The 23,611-nt window shown below is 40.3% G+C and overlaps 1 protein-coding gene across 1 annotated transcript in view; it reads right to left on the bottom strand.

Moving 5' to 3' along the window:
• The window catches only part of LOC308341467 (uricase), a 29,148-nt gene extending 5,563 nt beyond the window's left edge, over nt 1-23,585 (bottom strand). The window contains exons 1-5 of the mRNA XM_080801422.1: nt 23,431-23,585; nt 13,879-14,097; nt 10,791-10,907; nt 10,614-10,692; nt 492-678 (exon numbers count right to left, since the gene is read on the bottom strand). Coding sequence (XP_080657548.1) covers nt 492-678; nt 10,614-10,692; nt 10,791-10,907; nt 13,879-14,097; nt 23,431-23,460 — 632 coding nt within the window. The 5' untranslated portion in view covers nt 23,461-23,585. The remainder of the gene's footprint in view (nt 1-491; nt 679-10,613; nt 10,693-10,790; nt 10,908-13,878; nt 14,098-23,430) is intronic.
• Between the last annotated feature and the right edge of the window lie 26 nt (nt 23,586-23,611).

The following is a 23,611-nucleotide window of genomic DNA, read 5'->3' as shown; positions in this document are numbered from 1 at the left end:
ACCATGAGGGAGTAAAACCAAATATCATTATCCCAGCTTGATACAGTGATTCTTGAAGTGTGGTTCCTGGGTCAGCAGCATCAACATCAGCTGGGAGCTTACTAGAAATGCAAGGTCACAGGCCCCACCGCAGACCTACAGAATCAGAACCTCTGGAGGTGGGTCCAGTAATCTGCATTCTAACAAGCCCTTCAGGTGATTCTGATACACAATAATGTTTGAGAACTACTGATGTAATCAATTGAAAAACAGAGGGTGGATATTAGGTGGTCCATTCAAGGTCATTTTAGCTAATAGCACCTAGGAATTCAGTGCAGATTTACTAATTCAAATCAAGGGCATGGTCTTTCTGTTATCCAACCTTCAGAAGGGACTCTAAACAGTGGGAAGGTTGAATTGGATGACCTCTAAGTTTCAGAGGAAGACTCTATGACCTTAGAGCCCCTGGGAAGAGAGAAGAGCCAGCACCAGACCTTAGCATATGCTCATACCAGATAGCATCAAAATCCATGTCTCTACATTGGTGATAGCGCCATTTACAGTACACTTGGGTGGCAAAACACCGGTCCTTCACCTCAGGGAGGGTGGTGAACTGGTCCTTGATGAATCCTTCAAATCCAGACTGGGTTGTTTTCAAGACCTTGAGGTCTTTGATTCCAGAATGAATGACTGGAGGTCCTGTTTTAAGTAAAAACGTAAGGGGATGAGGTCATAAACAAAATAGTGTCTTCTTACTGATACCTAGCTCTAAGGATCCTGGTCATTAAAACATGGTGCACGGTTTGAACAAAGAACTGCCTCACTGCCCATGTTTTCTGTCTCTCTGTCTCCTCTGAAGTCCCAGGGATGAGGATGGTGTGCCTTTCTCTCTGTCTGGATTTTCCATAACTCCCTGCTTTTCTCCAGCCCTAGGAGAACTGAAGGTGAGAGACTAAACCTTGTTGTGTTGAAACCCACAGAAATGAACACCTTCTTCTCAGTCCCATGTACAGGTGACTTCTAGGCCAAATACTTTCCATTTTTTGAGCTCTCCTTTATTCAACAGATAATCGTGCCGATTCGTAAGCTCCTCCAGAGCAGTTCTGCTGTTTGCTACCTTTATGGGATGGGGGAGAGTTCGTTCTCATGTTGATCATCTACACTGGATGATGGCTCCAATTATCATGAGACCCTCAGTTCTCTTGTGGTCATGAGCACACTGAAACCAGACAACTGCCTGAATGGGTGGCACTGCAGACCTGGCTCGACCTAAATAGAAACTGGGATGATGAGGCAGGACCCACAGGGCACAGAGCTGCCTAAGTAAGGACCCATAACTTTTGGTTTGGGCCGAAGGAGAAGGGACAAAGTTGGTTCATGGGGACCTGGGGGAGAGAGGGCAGAGTTGGCAAAAATGGAGGCAATGATATAGCTCTCCTGTAGTTCCTGACAACAGGAGGCGAATGGGGAAGGTGAAGGAGTGATAGATATAATCTGAAGAAGATATTTACTTGTGTACCAGGCAGTTCTAGCTCAGGACCCGGGACAGGTGAAGAGCAGAGTAAGTGAAGGGAAGATTCTCTCTTTTTCTATGTGGAACAAACTGCTCTGCAGTTTGGTGGAGCCTGAACAGAACACGGCACTGGAAGACACACTTCGAAATGCCAGAATACAGTGTTCTGCATCATTCTTCTCAAAGAATGATGCTTCCCAAACAAGGACAGCCAATGCTGAGCAGGTCCTGTGAAGCAATAGTGGTTCCCAATGGGTGCAGACTTCTCCCTAAACACATGTGAGACAGACCTCCAGACTGTCAGGGGGTAGGAGAGTTTGACTGGAGAGATTCAACAGTTTTGTAATGAGAGAACTACAAGGGCAGGAAAATTCAGGAATTAACATCACTTATGTAAAAATAGACTTATATAAAAATAGACTTATTTGTGCAGGCTGGAGAGGCTGGATATTCAGGGCACACTTGGGTACAAACCCCGAGTAACGCTGTGCCATGACAGGATGACTAAGGTCATCTCTTTTCAGTCATGAAGTTAGACCTGATTAATATCTATCTTTCTTGGCTTGTTTAGTGTATAACTCAAGGGCCACAGGCATCAGGCATCACTATATTGTACATGGTTTAGTTGAAGGACAAGAATATAATTTGATCCTCAATTAAAATATAGGGCAGCTCTTAATAACCCAATAGTTTATATCTTCTATATGGTTTAAGTTGCTGTGGTCAGCTCAGGAGCTGCAGAGTTTAGAAGTAGGTAAATAATGACTATATTTTGATATTTTCCCAGCCACATGTGTACATCTACCAAAGATAACGATGGCTAGTGGCTAGTGGTAGATCAGTTGATTAAATAAGGCCTTCTGGTCGGAGTGTTTCAGGATAATGAGGCAAAACTGAAATGATATTTGTTTAACAATAAATATTGTTTAACATAATTTGTTAACATTAAAGAAGTTCTCTTTGGAAACTACATCTGAAGAAGGATCAAGAGAAAGACACTAGCAATGTCTTCATGCCCTAAGTTGGCTGATGTAACAGATTTTAGATGTATGAAGACATGGTTCTGCAAAATTCATATCTCTAAATGCTGTGTAGTGCTAATCCAAGTGAGTCTAAGTTTAAAATCCAAGAGGATTGCAGAAGCAATAAGTATCTATTGAATGAATGAGTGAATGCATGCAACAAGATTGATGCACATCAAAGGATGAGTATTTCACAGCTTAGACTCTTTTTTTCTAGACAGTTCTCCTCCATCAATCTCATCATTTCCCTTTCTGATCACACCCACCCAACTATAAGGGGCAGCATGGCAGAGGACAAGGAGGATATCATCAATAGCTGAGAACATCTGAACTATCGGCATAAGGTTAGTTGCTGCCTTTTTCAGTCTTTCTTACTTAATCCTAATGATTCTATTAAGCACTTTTATACAGGTAACTTTCAGTCATTTTACCCATAGTCACACGGCTAGAAACTGCCAGGGATGGAATTTGAACTCAACACTTCATTATTTCCTCCTTTTTGGATCCTTCCCTATCCCCACGATGTCGAGTCTCTCTCTCCCCATGTCTTTATAGTCAGAGAGCTTTCTAGGAGACAAAAAGGCTGTCACCTTCCCTTCCACAGTGTTCTTTGAGAGCCTCAGAGTCCCCAACCTGAAAAATACCATCACCACTTATCTGAATCGGAAACTGAAACATCACCTTTAGAAATGGCCCCTATGTAGCCTCTGCCTTCGGCTCAGGTCATGATCTCGGGGTCCTGGGATCGAGCCCCACATCGGGCTCTCTGCTCAGCAGGGAGCCTGCTTCCCCCACCCCTCTCTGTCTGCCTCTCTGCCTAGCTCTGATTTCTCTCTGTCAAATAAATTAAAAAAAAAAAAAAAAAAAAAAAAAGAAATGGCCCCTATGTGTCTGGAAAACTTTTTATTCCTTAAAAATTTCCTATTGAGATACAAAGACCCCATAAAGGAATGAATTCTTAAACCTTTATAAACTAATATAACCTACTTCCAACAGTTATCCTTTTTTGGGGGGGAAAAAAAACCTTACAGAAATGAAATGTAGGTTTGCAATAAGGAATGAGATTAGAACAAACAGTGGAAATTCTTGAGGGGGGATAAAGAGAAAGTTAATGAGAACCAAAGGCAAATTTTACCTATTTCATCTCTTCCTATACAGATGGTCTTTATCACCAACATAAGCCAATAAAACTTTGGCTCCTCCAATGGTCTTAATCCTAAAAGGATTCCCAGATGCAGTGTTGCATAGTGGTTGAGGCCACAGCCTTGGGACTCAGGATTTCCTGAATTCAAATCTAAGTGCTCTCTGTGCCTCTCCTTCCCTATTTATGAGCACTATTCCCCTCAGAAAATTACTTAATCTCTCTCTACATTGAGTTTCTCATCTTGAAATAGAGATGATCATCATACCTATTTCCTGTAATTGATAGATGTCTCAGATAGTATCTGCAAAAGACTTAGTAGAATAGCTGCTCCATAGAAAATGCTTTCTGAAAGTTATCATGATGTTGCGATAATTGACTTTTTCTTATCAACTTTAACTACCTGTGAATGTTTCCCAGGTTTCACAAAGGCTCATTGGGTTCTGAAATCTACTTCTGACATGCCATCTCTACCACCTCCAGCCCTGGAATGAGATTTATTGATCTCTGGGAGTGTCAGCTCTGCTAGGCAATTTTTAAATGATCTATTTTCTTGCTAGAATCTGAAAATGAAGAAACAAGTTGAGTTTTCTAATGTGTTCTGGCCTCAGTTTCACATAGAATAAAATGTTTTATGTTCCCAAAGACAATTAATCATTGCTACAGTTTTGGCAGAACACGAGCCATCTACTCTGGTGTGCTCATCATTCTATGAAGAACAACAACAACAACAAAAAAACCCTATTCTCTTTTAATGTGAAAAAATTTTCTTCCTTGGCACACATTAGATACTCTGGATGAAATGAAAGAGCTTATTTTATCTTCTCTGTTGGCGGTGCCCCAGCTTTCTGAACACTGGTACGAACCTGAGCCTTTCAAATTCATGGACCCATCGACTAAAAATACGGTGCCTCACACAAGCTAAAAACAATTCCAATTTAGACTAACAGAATTAATTCAACCAAAAGGACTGTCCTTTTCTAGGTTACTTGTCATGAAACTACTTAATCAGCTTTTTTTTTCTTTTTCTTTTTCTTTGCCATGGTTATAGAGGAATGCAAAAGAAGATTTTTCACATTTTCCTTCGCTAGAACATAATCTTTGCTAGCTTTTAGTGTCCTCCTACACACTTAACAGATTGTGGTTTATCTCTCAGAGAAGCATACATCCTACCCTTTAGCTCTCTAGGGGAAAGAAACTCACTGCAAATTAATAGAAAATAAGTCCAATTCCTTACCTACGCATCAGGTGTCACAAAGCACAAAGCTTTATTGAGCCAAGAAAAAAAATCCTGCCATGAAGAGGATAATTGCTTCCATGTTTAACACCTCCAAAAAGGACACAAATAGCTAAAAGGAAGATATTTTAAAACTATATTAAATCATTCTAGTAGAAAAACCTCAAACTTGTAAAGTGTTAGAAAAAGTGAGGATTAAATATCATTTGTCTTTGAGAGTCCATTTCACTCATGCAGGGAAAATGCAAGGTACCTCTGTGCAACTCTGTATGGGGAAAGATGGTGCCAGCCAGGTGGAAGGAAGTTAACTGGGCTTGTGTATGAGGACGCTGTGATCAAGATGATTTTAAAAGACTTGTGTGTACCTAAAGCTCTTTTGGAGAAAGAAAGAGTGTTTCTGTCTTGACATCAAAAAAGACATACATAGCTCTTTTGGCAATGGACCATCTCTGTCCTGGGTCTCCTACTTCCTCCCTCACTTCTTCTGCCTGCCCAGCCTCTGAAATAACTTCCTTCCAGGACTTCAGTTTTATCACTCTCCTTCCTTAAGACTACCTCCAAGGCCCCACTGGTCTCCATGTCAATAGATTTTTTTTTTAAACTACCAGAAGACAATATCTCTTAGTGGACATGTCTTCTCCATCTACCATTCCTCTACTTGGCTATGATTTAGCTGAATTTTTAACTTAGTGTCAGTTTGGGAGGAATTTGACTTTTTAAGAATTGTGAGTTATAATTCAAATACTGGAGAGGTCTGGGGGCCAATTTAGTCCAAATTAGTGACTCAACCATCTCAGCGACTTCAAGACTTGGTTACACTTGTTCAGGGAAACACATGAGAGAAAGAGTTTAGAAGATCCAGGTTCCTTAGAATGCCTAAACCAACAACTTGCATCCCACGTGCAAAGCCTAGCTCTTCTTTCAGAGTTCCTTCTTTCAGATGACCACATAACAGTGGTCATCCCTTTGGGTGAACAAATTTCCCTCTCTCTTCCAGACTCTCCCTTGGAACTAACAGACTCTGTGACAGGTAAAAGCACACTTAGCAATGTAGCTTTCAAGGATCCGAAAGGAAAAGAGTGTAATGGGAGTTTTACAGCAATTCTGAGGGTCTGAAATGGTGCTCGAGATTCAGTAGGCTTTCTATAAATGTGTGTTCAATTGGCAAGAAAGAACCCAGTCCATTAGTTACATATCCTGCCGGGAGGAGTCCCCGTGGGGAGTTGCATGGCTGGATATGTGATTGAGTGCATGTGTTTGAGGGGGCACAGTTCTCACCAACTAGCTAACCCCTCGCCAAAAGTCTTCCTTACACGTTTGGAACAACAGTCTTTGCCATATGAATTGCGGTGAGGGGGGTGGGGTACATACTGATTATTTTCTTCAGTTAGGCCTACACAAGGGCATTTCTTATGACAATTTTTGTTCATTGACTTACCTCACGATATGTGCAGTTTTAGCTCTTGGATCACAAGCAAATTAAGAATTAAACTTTGCTACCCGAAGTCATAGATCCTTACTCTCCAAAGAGGGACAGAGTACAAATGTCATTTTTAGGTACACAACACTGGAAAATACCCATGCTCATATACATGTCCACACACATACTGCATACACGTGAGGCAACAGATCCCTCTTCCCCTACCCTGATCCCTGCCAGCCCTGCATGATATTCAGAGGGACGCGGCACTCTAGATGAGTCAAGCTGCGGTTTCTGGGAACACCACCGTGACTGCAGTACCGTGAAGCTTTGTGGCTTTCCGCAGAAAGAAAAAGCTTTGGCCTTATTATGGTGACTAGTTTTTCCATTCTGCAGCAACCAGGTAACTAGAATTCAGGCTGATGATAGCTCCTGGTAATTCCTGGAAAGAACAAGGGTGTGAAGAACAGCTTGGTTTTTTTTCTTACGATCAGCAGAGCCCTATCCTTGGCCATTCCACTTCCACCTCCACGCCCCGCTAAAGCATTCTTGTGGAAGTCACCAGTGACCCATTTGCCAAACTGCACAATTATTCTTCAGCCTTCTTTCAGTCCAAACGTCTGAACTTTCCCACGGCAAACGCTGCTTGCTGTTTCCTAAATCCATTTCCTCTTCCTCCCCGGTACCTGGCGAGACCACATTTCCCAGCCACCAGTGCAGCTGGGTGTGGCTGTGTGATTGGGTTCTCTCCAGCAGAAGTGCCATGTGCTAGTCTCAGGCACGGTGTTGCTTGAGGGATTTTGCCTCCTTTTGCTCCTCCAAGCTCTTTTCTTCACCTGGTTGTCTGGTAAGGGGATCTACTCTCAAGGTGACCCCAAAAAGTAAGGATAGAAAAAGTAATGTTGCATCAACCTGGGTTCCTGAATGACTTCCCGGAGCAGAGCATCACCCCACCACATGCATGCACACACGTGCACTGAACAGGACTTTTACAGAAAGCAGCAAGCTTCTTGTATGGAGCTACTATATGTGAACATGTGTGTTATGCTCCTGTAATCCTAATACAGTCTCTGATTTCTTGAAATGTATTTTTCTTCTGCTTCCATGACACCACTCTCTCCAATCTTCCTTCTCTCTCTCTCTGACCTTCCTGCTGTTTGACTTTTCAGACTGCCCAGCCCATAAACTGGGGAATTTCCCCTCGTCCTCTCACTTTCCTCCTCTCATTTCACGTGTTTTCCTGAAATGGCTCCTTCTTGCCCACAGCTTCACCCACCATCAGTCTGTTGATGGTCTCCAAATCTATCTCTATCCCTTGTTCCCCAAATCACCAGCTTCCCCCTGAACACCTCTTAATCATATGTGTTCTCCTCAGTCAGTTCCCGCAAGCCCCCGACTTTAGGGCAACTTTAACTCCTCCTTCTCCGTACCTTCCACCCTGACCCAACCCCTCACACCCACTCAGCACTCTTCAGAAATGCCTCACATAATGCCCTCTCCATCTCTACTTCTTACTGCCCGCCATCCGAGTCCATCATTTCTCCATCTCTGCAGCAAGGTCCCAAATTTCTCACTACCGCCTGTTTCTCCAGCCAATGCACAGTAACCTCGGTCAGAATTACTGAATGGGACACACACACACGCATTTCTCGGGTCTCTATTGCCATCCTAAATAATAATAATAGTAGCTTCCATTTAAAGAGTGCTTCCTATGTGCCAGGTACTGTGCTAAAATGCTTTATTAATATTTATCTCCTTTAATTCCCCAGGCCATTGAGGTGAACACTGTTATCATCATCTCACAAATGAAAACCACTGAGGTAGTATAAGTAACTTTCTCAGAGTCACAAAACTATTAAGTAGTGGACCTTGAATTCAAATATACTGTAGTCTGGGGCTAACATATATGGTTTTATCCCCATGCAAAACTAACTCCAAGTTAGACCAATCTGGCTAACTTGGTACACGAGGGGCTTCCAAACCCAACCCAAACCAATCTCTTCATTTTCATCTCAGCTCCTTACATTCTAAGAAATAGACCCTTTAAACTTCCTGCTATTCCTCAAATGCTTTGCCCTTTAAAACTAAAATTACTTTTCCAGGATGGTGCTCAGCATCAGGCAGACGTCCAAAATATTTTAGTTTCCCTCTTCCCCTCTTTCATAGGTCCTGCCCATGTATATTCTGTTTCTTCCACCTGTAACTTTCTTTCCCCTTCTATGCCCAGCATGTCCTGAATCATTTTTCAAAAGTCAGTTGGAATATTTCCTCCTATCCTGTCAAGCTTTCCAGACTACCCTGGGAAGAGTCAGGTTTTTGCACCTCTTTGCTTCCCTTGTATAACTTTGATTCCTTCATTGTGGTTTTTAACCCCTAATAATGCAATAAATCTTTTTATAAGTCTATCTCCTACTCTTCATCTACTGCAGACTCACTAGGGCCAAGGAATGTCTTATTCACCTCTGAATTTACAGCCTTGGTATACATAAAAAGTCCTCAAAATCCAAATGTTGAATTAATAGTATTTCAATGAATGACATAAGCATATTTCATTCATATTCTCATTTTTAATTAGCTCTCCCCAAATCTAATTCCAGCTCCTACTATTATTTCACATGCTTGAATGTCAAAAGAGGAATATGCTAAATATTGCAAAATCTCTTATGATTTGGTGTAGAGCTCTGCTAATCAATATGGTAGCTCCTAGCCACACATGGCTCTTAAGCACTTGGAATATGGGAAGTGTGAACTGAGATGTCCTGTAAATATAAAAATACACGCAGGATTTCAAAGACTTAACTTTTTAAAAAGAATGTGAAATAATTCGTTAATAGTTGATGTTTTTACATATTTAAGGGACATTGTGCATATATTGGATGAAATAAAATTTATTATTAAAATTAATTTCTTTTTGCTTTCCTAATGTAAATACTAGAAAATTTTAAAATTACATATGTGGCTTGCATCATATTTCTGTTGGATAATGCCAGTTTAGAGTTTATAATTTTATGAGGCTAGTCAATGTGGTTTAGGTAGGAAAACACTGGCTTGGAGAACCAGGAAACATTTCTTTCTCTTTCTCTCCCAAAGTCACATGTGAAAAGAAAGAAGGAAGGAAGGAGGAAGGTAGGTTACATTTCAACTAATAAGTCAATATATCACATGGCTATGCATTTGGGGTATTAAAAAATCATTATCATTTCAACTTAATTTAACAACTAGTTATACATTCTCCTTTATAGGCCAATAATTACATAATTGTTAACTAAACTCTGAGAAGGCCCTGGCTGTGCCTGGAGTTTAACACAGATAGCGGAAATTATTAAACAACAGCTAATACACTAGAACTTTCTAAGGGAAGGCATTATCCAATAGAATTCAGAAGGCATTTATATTTTATTAACTTTATAATATTTCTGACATTTATGAGTGCTACCTCCAATTCTTACTGAAGAGAGTTAGAGGAAAAAGAGAAGGAGGTACAGAAAAGGGAAGGAAGAGAAGGAAAGGAGAAAAGAGAAAAGGGGGAGAAGAAAGGGAAGAAGCTCAGAGTCCACACTCTCAATTTATGATGATCATGAAAATTAATTTTTTATTGGGATAGAGACCTATCTACCACATCTGGCTCCATGGTTCTTAGAGGTCCTCTAATCTAACTCATAGCAAGTTATTGAACTCTACTCTATCTCAACCAAGAAGACAAGATTTGGGAATTTTGATATTTGCTAAGTTCAATCATCAGTACCAATAAAATCCATATGGTAATTATATTCCACAGTTAAGTTTTAAATTTCTTAGTAAATAGAAAGAATTATATAATTATCACTGCTATTTAAATGAGCTTCATTCTAATAGTAGTTATAATAACATCAGTGGTTTTATTATTACGAAAATAAAATACCAGGGAAACTCAATTATAATTTACTAGCTATTTCCTATTAAGGTTATTATAATTATAGCATGATATGGTACAAAAACTACTAGTCAGAAAATTCAGAGATTTGGGGTTTTGTCAGTCGGGACCTTTTTTTCCCCCTCATCTCAGAATCAGATGATAAAAATGATCTACCTTATTCAATCCCTAGGTTTGTTGCAAAATGTATTATTTCATTTTTATATTAAGATAAAAAGTAGATAGTTTTTCAATGTACTCCAGAGTCACGATGCTCATTCCCATTTCAGATTTAAATGTCTTCAAAATTCTCTACAGTTTTCCTCGATGCTAATAAACAGAATTGTTTAGAAGAAAAAAATACTGAAATTGTTATTGCAGAATCAAAACATCAAAAATATTTTCTCACCACCCCTCATCTGTTCAATCTCGCAGAAGTGCGTTCCAGTGGGAGTGTGAATAAATGCATGGACATGCTTAACTCCATTCTGAAAATTAGAAAAAAAAATGTTTCTGGTAAAATTTCAGCATATATCATAAAGCCAATTTCTTTAATTAAGCTGAGAGCACAAATAACTGAGGTAACCTTTTCAAAACGCTTCCAAGGGACTTCTTCCACATAGACTTGAGCTCGGATGACATGGTTAAAAGAAGAAAGGAAATGCTCACAGATGTTCATTGCAAAAGTTTCTATGCTTTTGATCTGTAAAAGGAAACAAAATGCTAGTGATCAGAAACACCGCCCCATTTAAAAATAATTTTTAAATACCCATGGAGTTCTCTTTCCTGCTCAAATGTTTTTTAGAATCAGAGAAATAGAGATTTTGAAAGAATCTGGAGAGGTGAATTGGTCCTTATCCCAATTTTTCACAAGGTCTCCTAAGTGTATTTAATAGATCACCATTACCTGGTGAGACTATCCTGTTTTTAAAAGAAACCTGCTTTACAGAAAGAAATGTGTCAATCAATGGATGAGCAAAATGAAACTTAACAGTTAGATTCTCCTTACAGTGAGCTCAGTCATCAGTCACACCAACTACAGTACCACAGTATACTCCAAAACGCTCTCGTGTCTCTATGACGTTGGCCAATGGGCTTCCAAATTTCCCAAGGAGAAAGGTTAATGTAGGGCCACTTCTGCTTCCTTGCTTTGCAAACAAGGCTCCTATGGACCATCTCTAGCTCTCTGCCCTATAAAGCAGCTGCCTATTTTCACACAAATTCTTCAGGATAGTCTCTAGACAATGTGTTATAGTCTTAGCACAGTGTACAGATGATTTATGGCTCTGCCTAAGGTGAACTATTTGTATAGGTTTCTCCAGGATAGTTCAGTTTTATGCCTCTTGTTCCAGAATAATTATTTAGCATCTTATTTCACTCTCAGAAGTGTCCTAGTTTAGAAAACAAAAATACTAACTCAAAAAGATATATGTTCATTGCAGCATTATTTACAATAGCGAAAATATTGAAACAATTTACACATCCATCAATGGATAAATGGATAAAAGAAATGTGGTATATGTAAATGTGTGTATATATATATATATATATACACACACATACACACACATATATTTATTTATATTTATTATTTATGCCATAATTATACCATATCTATTTATATATGGTGTATATATATTATATATATATAATGGAATATTATTCAGCTATTAAAAAAGAATGAAATCTTCACATTTGTGATAACATAGATCATAGATAAAACTGATGGCATTATGCTAAGTGAAATAAGTCAGGAAACAAGCAAATACCATATGTTCTCATTTATATGTGAAATCTAAACAAAACAAAAGCAAACAGAAAAAAATCAAGCTCATAGATATAGAAAACAGATTAATATTTGCCAGGGGAGTGGGGAAGAGCTAAATGGGTGAACAGAGTCAAAAGGTACAGCCTTCCAGTTATAAATAAGTCATGGGGATGTAATGTATCACACAGCAAATACAGGTAATAATACTGTATTGCCTAGTTGAAAGTAGCTAAGAGAATAAATCTTTAAAGTTTTCATCTCAAGAAATAAACATTTATTTTGTCATATATATACAAATATCAAATGATTATGTGGTACACTTGAAACTAATGTAAAGTATGCCAATTATACCTCAATTGAAAAAAATCAAAAGAAAAAAAGTGTCTTGGTTTGGATAAGACATTATATGGTCATTCTACCTATAATGAATAAATTCTAATTGTTTTTAATATCCAGGTCCATTCCTTCACTTTTCTGCATCTCTCACCCAGTGCGGGAAATATAAGAATCTGTGTTACCTGGCCCTCCTCTCTAGCTCAGGACGAAAGCCTATTTTCAATTAATTTTTTCAGAAGAGCAATGCCTTTGTCCATAGCCATGTTTACGCTTGCTGGACCACTCTGAGTAGCAAGAGAAAAGTTAAGCAGGGAGGAAGGCCTTGCAGAAATTATATTTCAATTAGTCTGTTCATTTCATGCATGCTGAGTGTGGATTTCATGCAAAAGCATGAGAAAAAGAAGCTTTTCCAGTCTACATTTCTTGTCTTTTAGACTGCTTAGCAAATAGAAAGATTATCTTGAGTTCCCCAGAAATCTGCTGGTAGTCCAACACAGCTTCACTCACACTTAAAGAAAGTGGAAGGTGAAGTGCCAAAATAGCAGATTCCATCAGCTCCAAGACCCTTTTGAAGAGTACGCTTACCGTGATACAGATACTAAGTGGTCATGGAGTTGGGAAAATGAGGAAGGCATTAAAAGTTGGACAAATAGGGGCGCCTGGGTGGCTCAGTGGGCTAAGCCTCTGCCTTCCACTTGGGTCATGATCCCAGCGTCCTGGGATCGAGCCCCGCATCGGGCTCTCTGCTCAGCGGGAGCCTGCTTCCTCCTCCTCTCTCTCTGCCTGCCTCTCTGCCTACTTGTAATCTCTATCAAATAAATAAATAAAATCTTTAAAAAAAATAAATAAAAGCTGGGCAAATATATTTCAAAATACATCATAGACTCAAGATTTTCTCCTATAGTAACACCAGAAAGATAAATGGTACCTTCTGCTATAAATGTATACCATTCTAAAAGAAAAAAATAAGCAAGACGAATCAAAGAAATGTATGACAAAAATGTGGAAAATTCTATTCCGAAATCCTCCCTGGGCCTTGATTTGCCAATGATCCTAATTAAGAGAGAGCATGTAAATCTGTCAGATAAAATTCTTTTCCTAAAAGATGTAGTAAGTTGGGAACCAAAAAGAGAAGACATGAGATTAAGAGAGAGAGAGAGAGAGGGAAAAAAAATGGTTTTCTGTAAGGCTGAGAATTTTAGAATAGAAATTAAAAAAAAAAAAAAAAGAGGGGCACCTGGGTGGCTCAGTGGGTTAAGCCTCTGCCTTTGGCTCAGGTCATGATCTCAGGGTCCTGAGATCGAGCCCCGCATCAGGCTTTCTGCTCAGCAGGGAGCCTGTTTCCTCCTCCCTCTCTCTGCCTACCTCTCAGCCTACCTGTGATCTCTCTCTGTGTGTCTAATAAATAAATAAAATCTTAAAAAAAAAGAAAGAAAGAAAATTAGTGGCTTAAATGTAAAAATAGGGTTAAAAATAAGGGGAACCTGCAGTTAGTCAAGTGATACCCTCAAGTTACAGTACAGTGAATTCCGCATCAAGAAAGGCAGCGTCTACGAAGAATGACACCTACCCCTTTAAACTTTGCCAAAACATGAACGGTGTTCTTGATGGTGTCCGTGGGGATGATGTCTGAATTATCTCCATGCACGTAATCCTTTTTGGAGCTCAGAGTAAGTTGCACTGAAGTTGCCACTTCTTTGATGCTGTGGTATTTTCCATCTCGCTGAATATGGAGAACTCTTACCATATCCTTCCCATAGCCAGTTCGGACAAACTCCACCTCATCATTCTGCAACAAAAATACAGTCCTCTTATTGAAGAAACCTAAATGAAAGCAAAAAGTCATCTCCGAGCTCTTCGAGCCTTGATTTCATCACATGATTACAAAAGGGGAGAGTTAAGAGTATTCAAGAAAGTAAGACCTTTGAAGAAAAAATGGGAGAAGAGAATTTCGAGAAACAGATGAAAATATATCCAGCTAGCCTGAAGACAGACAGGTGCATGGCTTTCTTGATAATAATAACTAATGATAACAATAACATTATCTCCTGGACCAAAATCCTTACTTTGTTTTTTCAATGCCTGCTAACTTAATTCTTGTAACAGCTCTATAAACTCATATTATTCCCATATTACAGAGGGAGAAACTGAGGTTCAACGAGTTTAAGGGACTTGCTGTACTCCACATAGCTAGTGAAGGATAGAGCCGAGGACTCCTGCCCAGATCTGTTGACTCCAGACTTTGTCCTCCAAACCACTATGTAGACTGTCATTCTTTCATTAAAATTTTTTGACTATGTTAACTGAAGATAATTATATCCTCTTTTTTATACTGAGTCATATTCTGGAGAAAATGCCCTGTGATCAATAAAAACAATTTGAAAATTGCTTCTTCTACTTGCTGCCGGGAAGAAGAATAATTAGTGACAGGGTCCAGATTATCTCCAGGAGGGCAGAGCCAGGGCCATCTGGCTGCGGGAACAGCTATGCTTTTAGTGAAGAGACACTTAATAAAAGCCCGGTGATTGATTCATTAGTAGCCTTATCTGGAGCCGGAGCTCTCGCTGGCAAATCCGTCTCTACAGCTAGGATTCAGAAGATTTGTCGCTGGGCTTTACTGGTGTTTGAGAGAAGAGGCAGGAGGGAGCAGAGGGGCAGAAAAACCTATTTTATTTAGTGTCTAAATTGAACATTAAAATGGTAGTGAAAGAAAGTGACAAAAATAAAAGTAAATCAGAAACAACATGCACAGAGAGTCTGGGGTGGGAGTGTCATAAAGAAGGAGCCTCACCGGCTAATGGCACATAGGCAATATGCTGAGGGCTGCCCCAGATTCTGTTTACGTAAAGCATCACCAGATCCCCTGGGAGGAATTGTAAAGTACTAACCGACATCAGAAATGATTGTTAAGTTCTTAATCAAAGTGAGAGGGATGGGAGGCGGTCCTGAATCTCGGGGATGGAGCCTGCTAGGACATGCTGCTGATTGAAGGGGTGACTCTTGGAGAGGTCCCCCAGAAGCCTCTGACCCAATTTTCAAGGGACTCATCTTCAAGAACAGGATCATTAAGACAACTCAAAGAGCAGACTTAAAGGATCTGAAGAAGAATGATAGTATGGACGGGGAAGGAGTCACGGCTTATGGTTGCAAGGACTTTGGAGTCAGACCACATCCAAATTCTGTCTTGCTATTTATAGCTTTGTGGCTTGCAACAAATAATTTGTTGGCTCTGAGCCCTCAGTTTCCCCGGCTGCACAAACAGAGATAACCCCCCTACTGGTCGGAGTTGCTGGGGAGTGTGAAAGTCCCAGCTCAGTTCCTAGTGCCTAGGGAGCCGTGGGGTCCACCCCCAACAACAGCGGCCACATTGGGCCTGGCTGTGGGCAAGCATGGTGGAGATGGCAGGAGGGATTTTGAGTAAAGGCACCAGGTTTTATAGTAGAGAGCACTGCTGGTAGCAGTTGGAGGAAGACTCTTGACATGTCTTTTGAGCCACAAAGAGATGCCACCTGGGCAGGGAGGCAGTTGGCTGGATTGGGGGTCCTGGATGGCATGGATGAGGGGTCAGAACCAAAGGTCTCCAAGATCACCCATCAGCCCCAGGACACAGCAGGACTCAACAAATGTGACCCCTCAGTCCTACACCCTGCCACTCGATACCCAAGCTACAGTAGCTCAGTCTGTGAAAAGCAAGTGGTTCCTACGTGATACACAGAGTCAATGATAGCCACCCTTCGGGTCCCCAACCCTGCTCACCTCTCCAACTTCATGTCTTGTCACAGCCTATTTCAAACTCTCCTTCAGCTTTCCTGAGCTCATTGTGCTTGCCCAGCCTCTGCATAGTCACCCTGCCTGCAAGCCTTTGAATTTGCTACGCCTTCTTGCTTGGACACCATTTCCCTTCCTTCCATCCAAATACCAACCCCTTCACCTGATGAATGTCTTCTAGTCACCCTTCAGGTCTCAGAAGCCATTTCCCCCAGTTATCCACCCAGTCCTTCAGGTCTGGAGTAGGTGTCTCTTCTATATGCTCTGGAAAGAGTTACTCCCTTATCACAGTCTTTATTAAATTATATAGCAATTGCCTCATCATGTGTCTGGTTTGTTAAAAAATGGGAAACTATGAAAGCAGGAGCCAGTCTTTCTCAGTTGTCATGGCAACTCCAGTGCTCAGCACAGTACCTAGAACATAAATAGGTGCTTAACAAATGCAGCATGACTGAATGAATTGTGCACCATCACCTCCACTTCTTGTGTGGTGACATGGAATAGTTAACGACGATACCCCACAGATTTCAATACAGAATTGCCTCTTCAGCCCAAACCTGGGGCAGGAAGTTCCTCTTCCTGGGAGAGTGGGGAAGGCGCCATCTGCTCTCGGATCACCACAACCTGGAGATCACAGGCACAGCTGACTGGAGAACAAAGGCTCGGGAAGGGCAGAACTGGGTGTAGAGAGAGTCACGAACACAGCACCAACAGCTCACATTGCTGACAAGACCGAGCACTCCACACAGCGTGGCCATCGTGGAGCTCCCACATGACGTGGGCCAGAGAGGTCAGCCTTCCTCAGCGAGCTCCCAACCAGGGCTTGGCACCAGAGCAAAGCTTGAGTAATCACATTATTGGGTAATAAGTCAGAAGAAAAAGAACATAACCATCTGAGGATGGTGCAGAATGAACAACAGCGGTGTGGGATGCCTGAGAGTCTCTCGGCAGGACCTGACAAAACAGATAACGGGTCCAGACCAGAAATGAGGCTGTTCTTCTCAGTAAGACTTCCCCCAGTCTGTAGTCAGAGAAATCAGAAGTAGGTGCCAGAACCCTATCGTGTAGAAAACACGATATGGTGCAGAGATCCATGTCCAAGATAACTGTACAGTAAGATATGAAGGTCGCTCTCATATGGAGGGTGGGCAGGTGGCTGAGAGGGTGGGCTCTGTGCTCTGGAATCAGGCAGCACAGAGGTGAACCTTTGTTCTGCCATCTATTATCTCTGCAGGTGGAGGCGAATTTCTCCATCTATAAAATGGAATAATAGTAGTGCCCACCTCCCAGGATTGCTGTGAGGAGTATGTGAGAAAAAACACAAAGCACTCAGAAAAGGGCCTGGCAAATAATAAGTGTTCAATAAATGTTAGTCATAATTATCACTGATAAATAATAACTACATGTCAAGTTTTATGTCAAAGGGTTCCAATTACTGTTAGAAATAAATACCCAGATTGCACACCAATCCAGAAAGACTGCTCCTATGACAAGGCCTACTTCTGCCTTCATAGTTTGAATGTCTGTCCTCAAGCTTGTGTGCCCTCGGGAAACAAAGTTACAAGAGGTAACTCGATTTCCTAGAGAAATACTCTGGATGAAACATCAGACCGAATGAATTTTTACCTGGCTCTACACAAGAAAAATCCCCTTTTCGTAGACATGTCTTGAAAGATAAGGGGATAGAAATCATGACTTACCTGCAAGTAATATTGGAGAGAACTCTCTGAGATTGTAAATTAGTCTTATTTTTCACTTCTGTAATGAGGTAGTGAGCATTGTCTTATTTGCAGGCCACACTGAAAATGATGTAGGCTGTCTAGGGGTTTCTAGCCTGGAGTCTGTTAACCCCTGGAAGGCCCAGTAGATAGATTTGAGGTGGAAAATATTAAGAAACATTTAAAAAAAAAAGTTTGTAAATTTAAAGATGACTCACGTTTTCTCTTCAGTCTTAGAAGAGCTTCTGCAGGCCTCATCTCTTCCCTCCATGACAGAGAGAAATACAAAAAAGCTAGCTATTTAGGACTGAATGCGGGTATAAAAATCAACTCAGTTGCAGTTCACCATGACGGAAGAACTGTACTTGGAGACAGGCCTCTCTTTCTGTATTTGGAATGTTCTGGAGAAGTTCTTCCAGATCTGTGCCCAGGTTTTTCCTTTGCCTGACTATTTCCTTGGGTATTCATGAACAAAAGTTTTCAGAAAAAGATGCTGAACTAATATGAGAAAAAGGAGTACTCATCTGAACAATCTTAATATCACTTTGGCAGATCTTAACAATACATAAGGATAAGAACAATAATGGTGAATCATAACCTTAGAAGCAGCTGGTATTTTTTTGGCTGCCTAGGATCTACTAAATGTCAGATGGGAAAATATTGATATCTAGTAGAAAATGTCATGTTGCTCTAGGCTGTAGAGTGGATTATTTTTGCTATCAAGGAGGGATATGCCCTGAGTTATGTTCAAAGTGTGACTCTAAAGGGATTTGTCAGGCAGATGCTTCAGAAACAGTCTTAACAAGTCATATGCATAATCATGGTAGAAGGAAGGTGACCTGTTAGCTAATGAAGACTCTATGTACAGGTGCTCAGTGATTTTCATACTTCTGCCTATTAGAAAGGAAGAGAAAACTCAGTCACTAAATGTCAGGGGAAATGCTAATGTTCTTGCCAGCCTCTCCATGGCGCCAGTGGCCTTAAGGCTGGGAACTGGAACAAGGCCCTCGGGAGCTTCTAGATTGGGGGCAGGAACCGCCACAACAAAGAACTGATGGAGACCTCCAAGAACACGGTGGGAAGCAAATTTTACTGAAACACATACATTGAAAGATACCTCTTTCCAAATGTGTAAGTCTTGAGAATAAAAATAACAGTAGCAACCATTTAGCGAGGGTTTCATCTGGGTCAGGAACTTGGCATTATTCCCTCTGATCCTTTACAAGGACCCTGCGAAGTTGGTATTTTTAATCCACATTTGACCAAGGGAGATGCAGGGTTAGGCATCCTGCCAAGGTCACACAATTACTAGATGATAGAAGGCAGGGGGAGGGAACCCCCCCACCCAATGACATGCTCTTTCCCACTACAGGCAGAGTCTTTAGGGATGAGACTCTGGATGGCCAACCCATTCTTTAGGGAGAGAAAGGATACAGAGGGAGGGGAAAGTCCGTGCTACTGCAGAAACTTAAGTTTCTATGCCATTTTAAAAATTCCATTCATTGGACTCTGCATTATCTCATCTATGCCTCCCAAACTCCCTGCCATTTAAGAGGAAGAATCCCCGTTTTAAAAGAAATGGCATGTAAGTGAGCTGTCCAAAGTCCCAGGGCTACCAGGCAGACTGGGACTGTGGAAAGAGCCCTGCTGAGACTGAAGAGCTTTATTCTGCTTACACTGCACCAGGCAGAACTCACCGATGCCCAGTGATACCCTGGTCCAGCCCATCGCTTTCTCTAGAACTTAAGTCATGGTTTTAAATTGCAGGGGAATCCTCCACTCTGATTGATTCCGTGTGTACGGTTAGGATGTTTAGGTTGTGAGGTAAGGGAACAATGAAGAGCTGATGGCCCTTGGGGGAAAGATGAAAATTCAGCTTCGTGTCTTCAGTAACAGGTACTACATTTGAGTCAAAGACTGACTTTCATCTGGGCAAGGGCGACTGCAAACAGGAGTGATGTTGGTTGATTTGTGGTCATTAAACCCATATCACCAAAGGACTGTTTTTAGCCCATCAGCAAAGGCGAAGACGTAACTGTGGCACAGAAGAAACAGGAAACAAGGAGGGTAAGAACCAGCATCTAATAAGCATTAGTCATGTGCCTGAGGCTACGCACCCAGCCTCTCCCTGAATCCTGAGAGCACTCTGTGAAAGTACAGATCATGAGCCTCACCTTGAGAAAAGGAAGCTGGCAGTGTTGAGGTTAAATGGTTTGGTCAAAACCACGTGGCTGTTGCAGGGACACCTGGCTGGCTCAGTCAGTGGAATATACGACCCTTGATCTAGGGTTTGTGAGTTCAAGCCCCACGTTGGGTATGGTGGTTACTTACAAATTAAATCTTGGGGGAAAAATAAAAGCCCCAAACCAGAAGACTTTGGAGAGGCAGGGTCAAGCAGGGACCCCAGGTCTGCCTGATTGTTTTCACTATACCCATTTGCCTTTTTGAGATAACGTAAGTTCTTTAAAATTGGATTTTGCCTGCATACTCCTTTTTATTTATCTGTCTAGATTTAATTATTATAAATTCCACATAACCCCAGAATAGAAACATCTGAAACCATTTTCATTCAATCCATTCCTTCGTCTGTATTTATTTAGCTCCTTCTAGGTAATAAGCACCATGGTAAGTACAAGAGATACAATAACAAACCAGGAAACATTGTTCTGCCCTGATAGATTATACATCAGAAGTTTATACCCTCTACACTAGAACAAACCCTTTCAGTAAAAAATCAAAAAGTTCGTATTTTAGGCTTGGCAGACCATCTAGTCTCTGTTGGAACTACTCAACTCTGCCATTACAGCATAAATAGGTATACATAATGCAAAAATGAATGGATGTTGTGTTCCAATAAAACTTTATTTACACAAACAGGCAGTGGGTCATATTTGGTCAACAACAGTTTGCTGACCCCTGCTCTTGAGAGAAAGACTCAGAAACATAATCAAGTAATTAGAACACATTGTGATAATGACTACCGTTGAAAAAAATGCATTGAACTCTGGGATACCTAAACCAGATTGGGGGAGATCAAGAATAGCTTCCAGAAGAGATTGGCATCCACAAAGCTATGAGTGATAGATAGTAATTAACAAAATAAAATTGCCCAGTCTTCTTCCATTAATTCTATTTAGGTTTTCCTTTAATATTTTTCATGAACAATTCTTTGTTTCACAAATACCTGTATCATGTTGCTTTTATCATCAGTTTTCATCAAAATAATTCCAGTCCCTCCCCCTTCCTCCCACAATAAGGATATCAACTTTTTCCTTCAGTCTGTCATATTTTAGATTTTACTCAGCACATCAACAGTCCTATAAAAGTTTGAACATTAAATTAAACTTAAACAGATAAATTTTCTGGCATGTAAATCACACCTCAAAAAGCTATTGAAAATGAAAAAGTAAAGCCAGCAGCCTGACTTCCAGAAATCCTCAAAGGATGACCAAATTTCAGTGAAGGCCCTACAGACCAGGGTTTGGAGAAACCCAACTTTATCTCAACCTCAAGAAATTTTCACAGAATTCAAAGATTTGAATTTCCATATTCAAATAATATGGACTCACAGCCAAAAATAAAAAAGCAGACAGGGTAGTGAGGTATCATGAGAGAGAACTACAGAAACAACATACAGTGAAGTATGACCTGAAGAGACGTTGAATATTGGAATCATCAAACATAAAATATAAAGTAACATATTTAATATTTTTACAGATATAAAAGAATTGAGTATATCTCCTTCCTGATACAGAGTGTCTCTTCTTTTGAGCAAAAACCAAGAGGCCATGAAAAAGACCAAGCAAATCTGAAGGGAAAAAAAATTGAACCTCTAGAAATGCAATACTAAATGCATTAATAAACAGATTAAACACAACTGAAGAAATAAAATTAGTTATTTGGAAGATATAAATTAAGTAACAGAATAATATTGCCCAAGAGAGAATTTGAGAACTGGAAGATAGATCCAAATAAAGAATTCGGTGTAATACAGACATATAGGAAACAGAGTATATGCAAGAGACATAAAATACACTAGGATGATATGACAGAGAGAATGTGGAAAAGGCACCATTTCAAGGAGATCAGGACTGAGATTTTCCAGAATTACTGGATGAATGAATGCAAACTTTCAACTATGAACTAAGAAGCCCATGACCAAGTGAAAAACTCTACCTTATTACTAGACTTGGTTAAGTTATAATGAAGGGATTTTCTACTGTTTTGAGAAGGATAGTGTATATCCTTGTATAGTGAAGGATCTGTGATATTTTTGTCATCTTCTACTACTTGGTCTTCAAAAGTGGGTAATGTGAAAACCATTCTATCCAGTTTGCATTTTCTCCATCTGCCAAATTCAGTTTCTTTTCACATTAATTTGCTGTTTTTAGCAAAATCCAGGACTCATTAGAATCTAGTCTTTAGGATAGTGTTGAAATCCCTGAAGCCCCTCAATGTCCAGTACAGGGTTTGATAACAAGTGATTGTGTAAGGAAGGTCACCGACTGCACAATCAGCATGATCAGGTCAGCAACAACTGGAGATAAGAAAGCTTAACTGAAAGTTGTCTCTGAAAGAAAGTGACCTAATAGCGTTTTTCCAGAGCTTGAAACAAAAATGGATTTAGCAAATGGCATCCTAATACAGATGTGCCCCAGCCCAAACACAGGAAGGGCTCAGGTTGTAATAAAAATGATCTTAGCTAATGTTTGTGGATCATTTACTTTTGGCCAGGCCCCATGCTAAGCATGGAATGAGGAGAAAATAGGAATTGTCTTATACACTATTCAGCAAATGTTCATTAACCTACATAACTGAAAACAAGTTGTTTACACTCTCTAAATGCATCAATGAATCTTAAGCCTGGGGTACTCAGCTATTACCATTATACTACCAAGAGCTATCACAAGATAAAATTAATTTTATTTTATTTTAACTTAGAAAAATAAACTTCATGTTATGAACGTTTTTAAAAATTGATTTAAAGTTTGAGGTTAAAAAAAAAAAAAGTTTGAGGTTGTTGAAATACTTTTTTTCCGAATGCAATAAAAACATATATAGAACAAAATGATACCCACGGAGAAATGATTAGAAAATTTTTTTTTTAATTTACCAATTTAGTAGGTTGCAAACCTGTCAGATACAGCACAGCCCTGGCTCAGGGCAGCAAACCTCAAAGTTTAGGGCGTACTAGCATCGCCTCAAACCTTGTAAAAAAAAATGCAGATTCCTACACCCAAGCGGAAGAATTCTGAGTTAGCAGATCTGCAGTGAGGCCCGGAATTCTGCCCCTTCTGCAAGCACAGGAAAATGTGGGCAGGTGGTCCAGGCATCCCCTCGTAAAACTCTGTCTTTAGAGAAATAGAGCCCCAACCCCTCACTTTCCCATGAACCCTGAGTCCTGAAAAACTCCAACTCAACCATAGAATATTTGCAGGATTCCAGTTTGGTCTGGGTCTCTAAGTGACTGATCTGGACCCATAATCAGAGGGAGAGATCAGAGCCATAATGATTTCTAGGCATAGGGTAAATCGCTACTTTTTATGACAGCATCTTTAATAATTGAGTCAATTTGAGAAATTCTTTTCCTATCCCTACCTACTCCCTTCTCTCCTCCACAAAGAGAATGGTCTCACCTTTTTATAGTCATCATGGTAATGAGCCATTTTCTCTTGGCCTTCAACTTCAAATTCAGTTTCAAGAGTGAAAAAGAATAGTTTGGACAAAACAGATGTTTTCTAATATTTTGTATTTGACCTGAAGGGTGAGCGGTCAATATATTTACCTGATTGCATTAAAACCAATTGGACACCAAGA

The sequence above is a fragment of the Martes martes genome, assembly GCF_963455335.1.
Source record: "Martes martes genome assembly, chromosome: 4".
Lineage (NCBI taxonomy): Eukaryota > Metazoa > Chordata > Mammalia > Carnivora > Mustelidae > Martes > Martes martes.
Note: the sequence above shows the minus strand (reverse complement) of the source record. Positions and strands in the feature narration are given on the sequence as shown.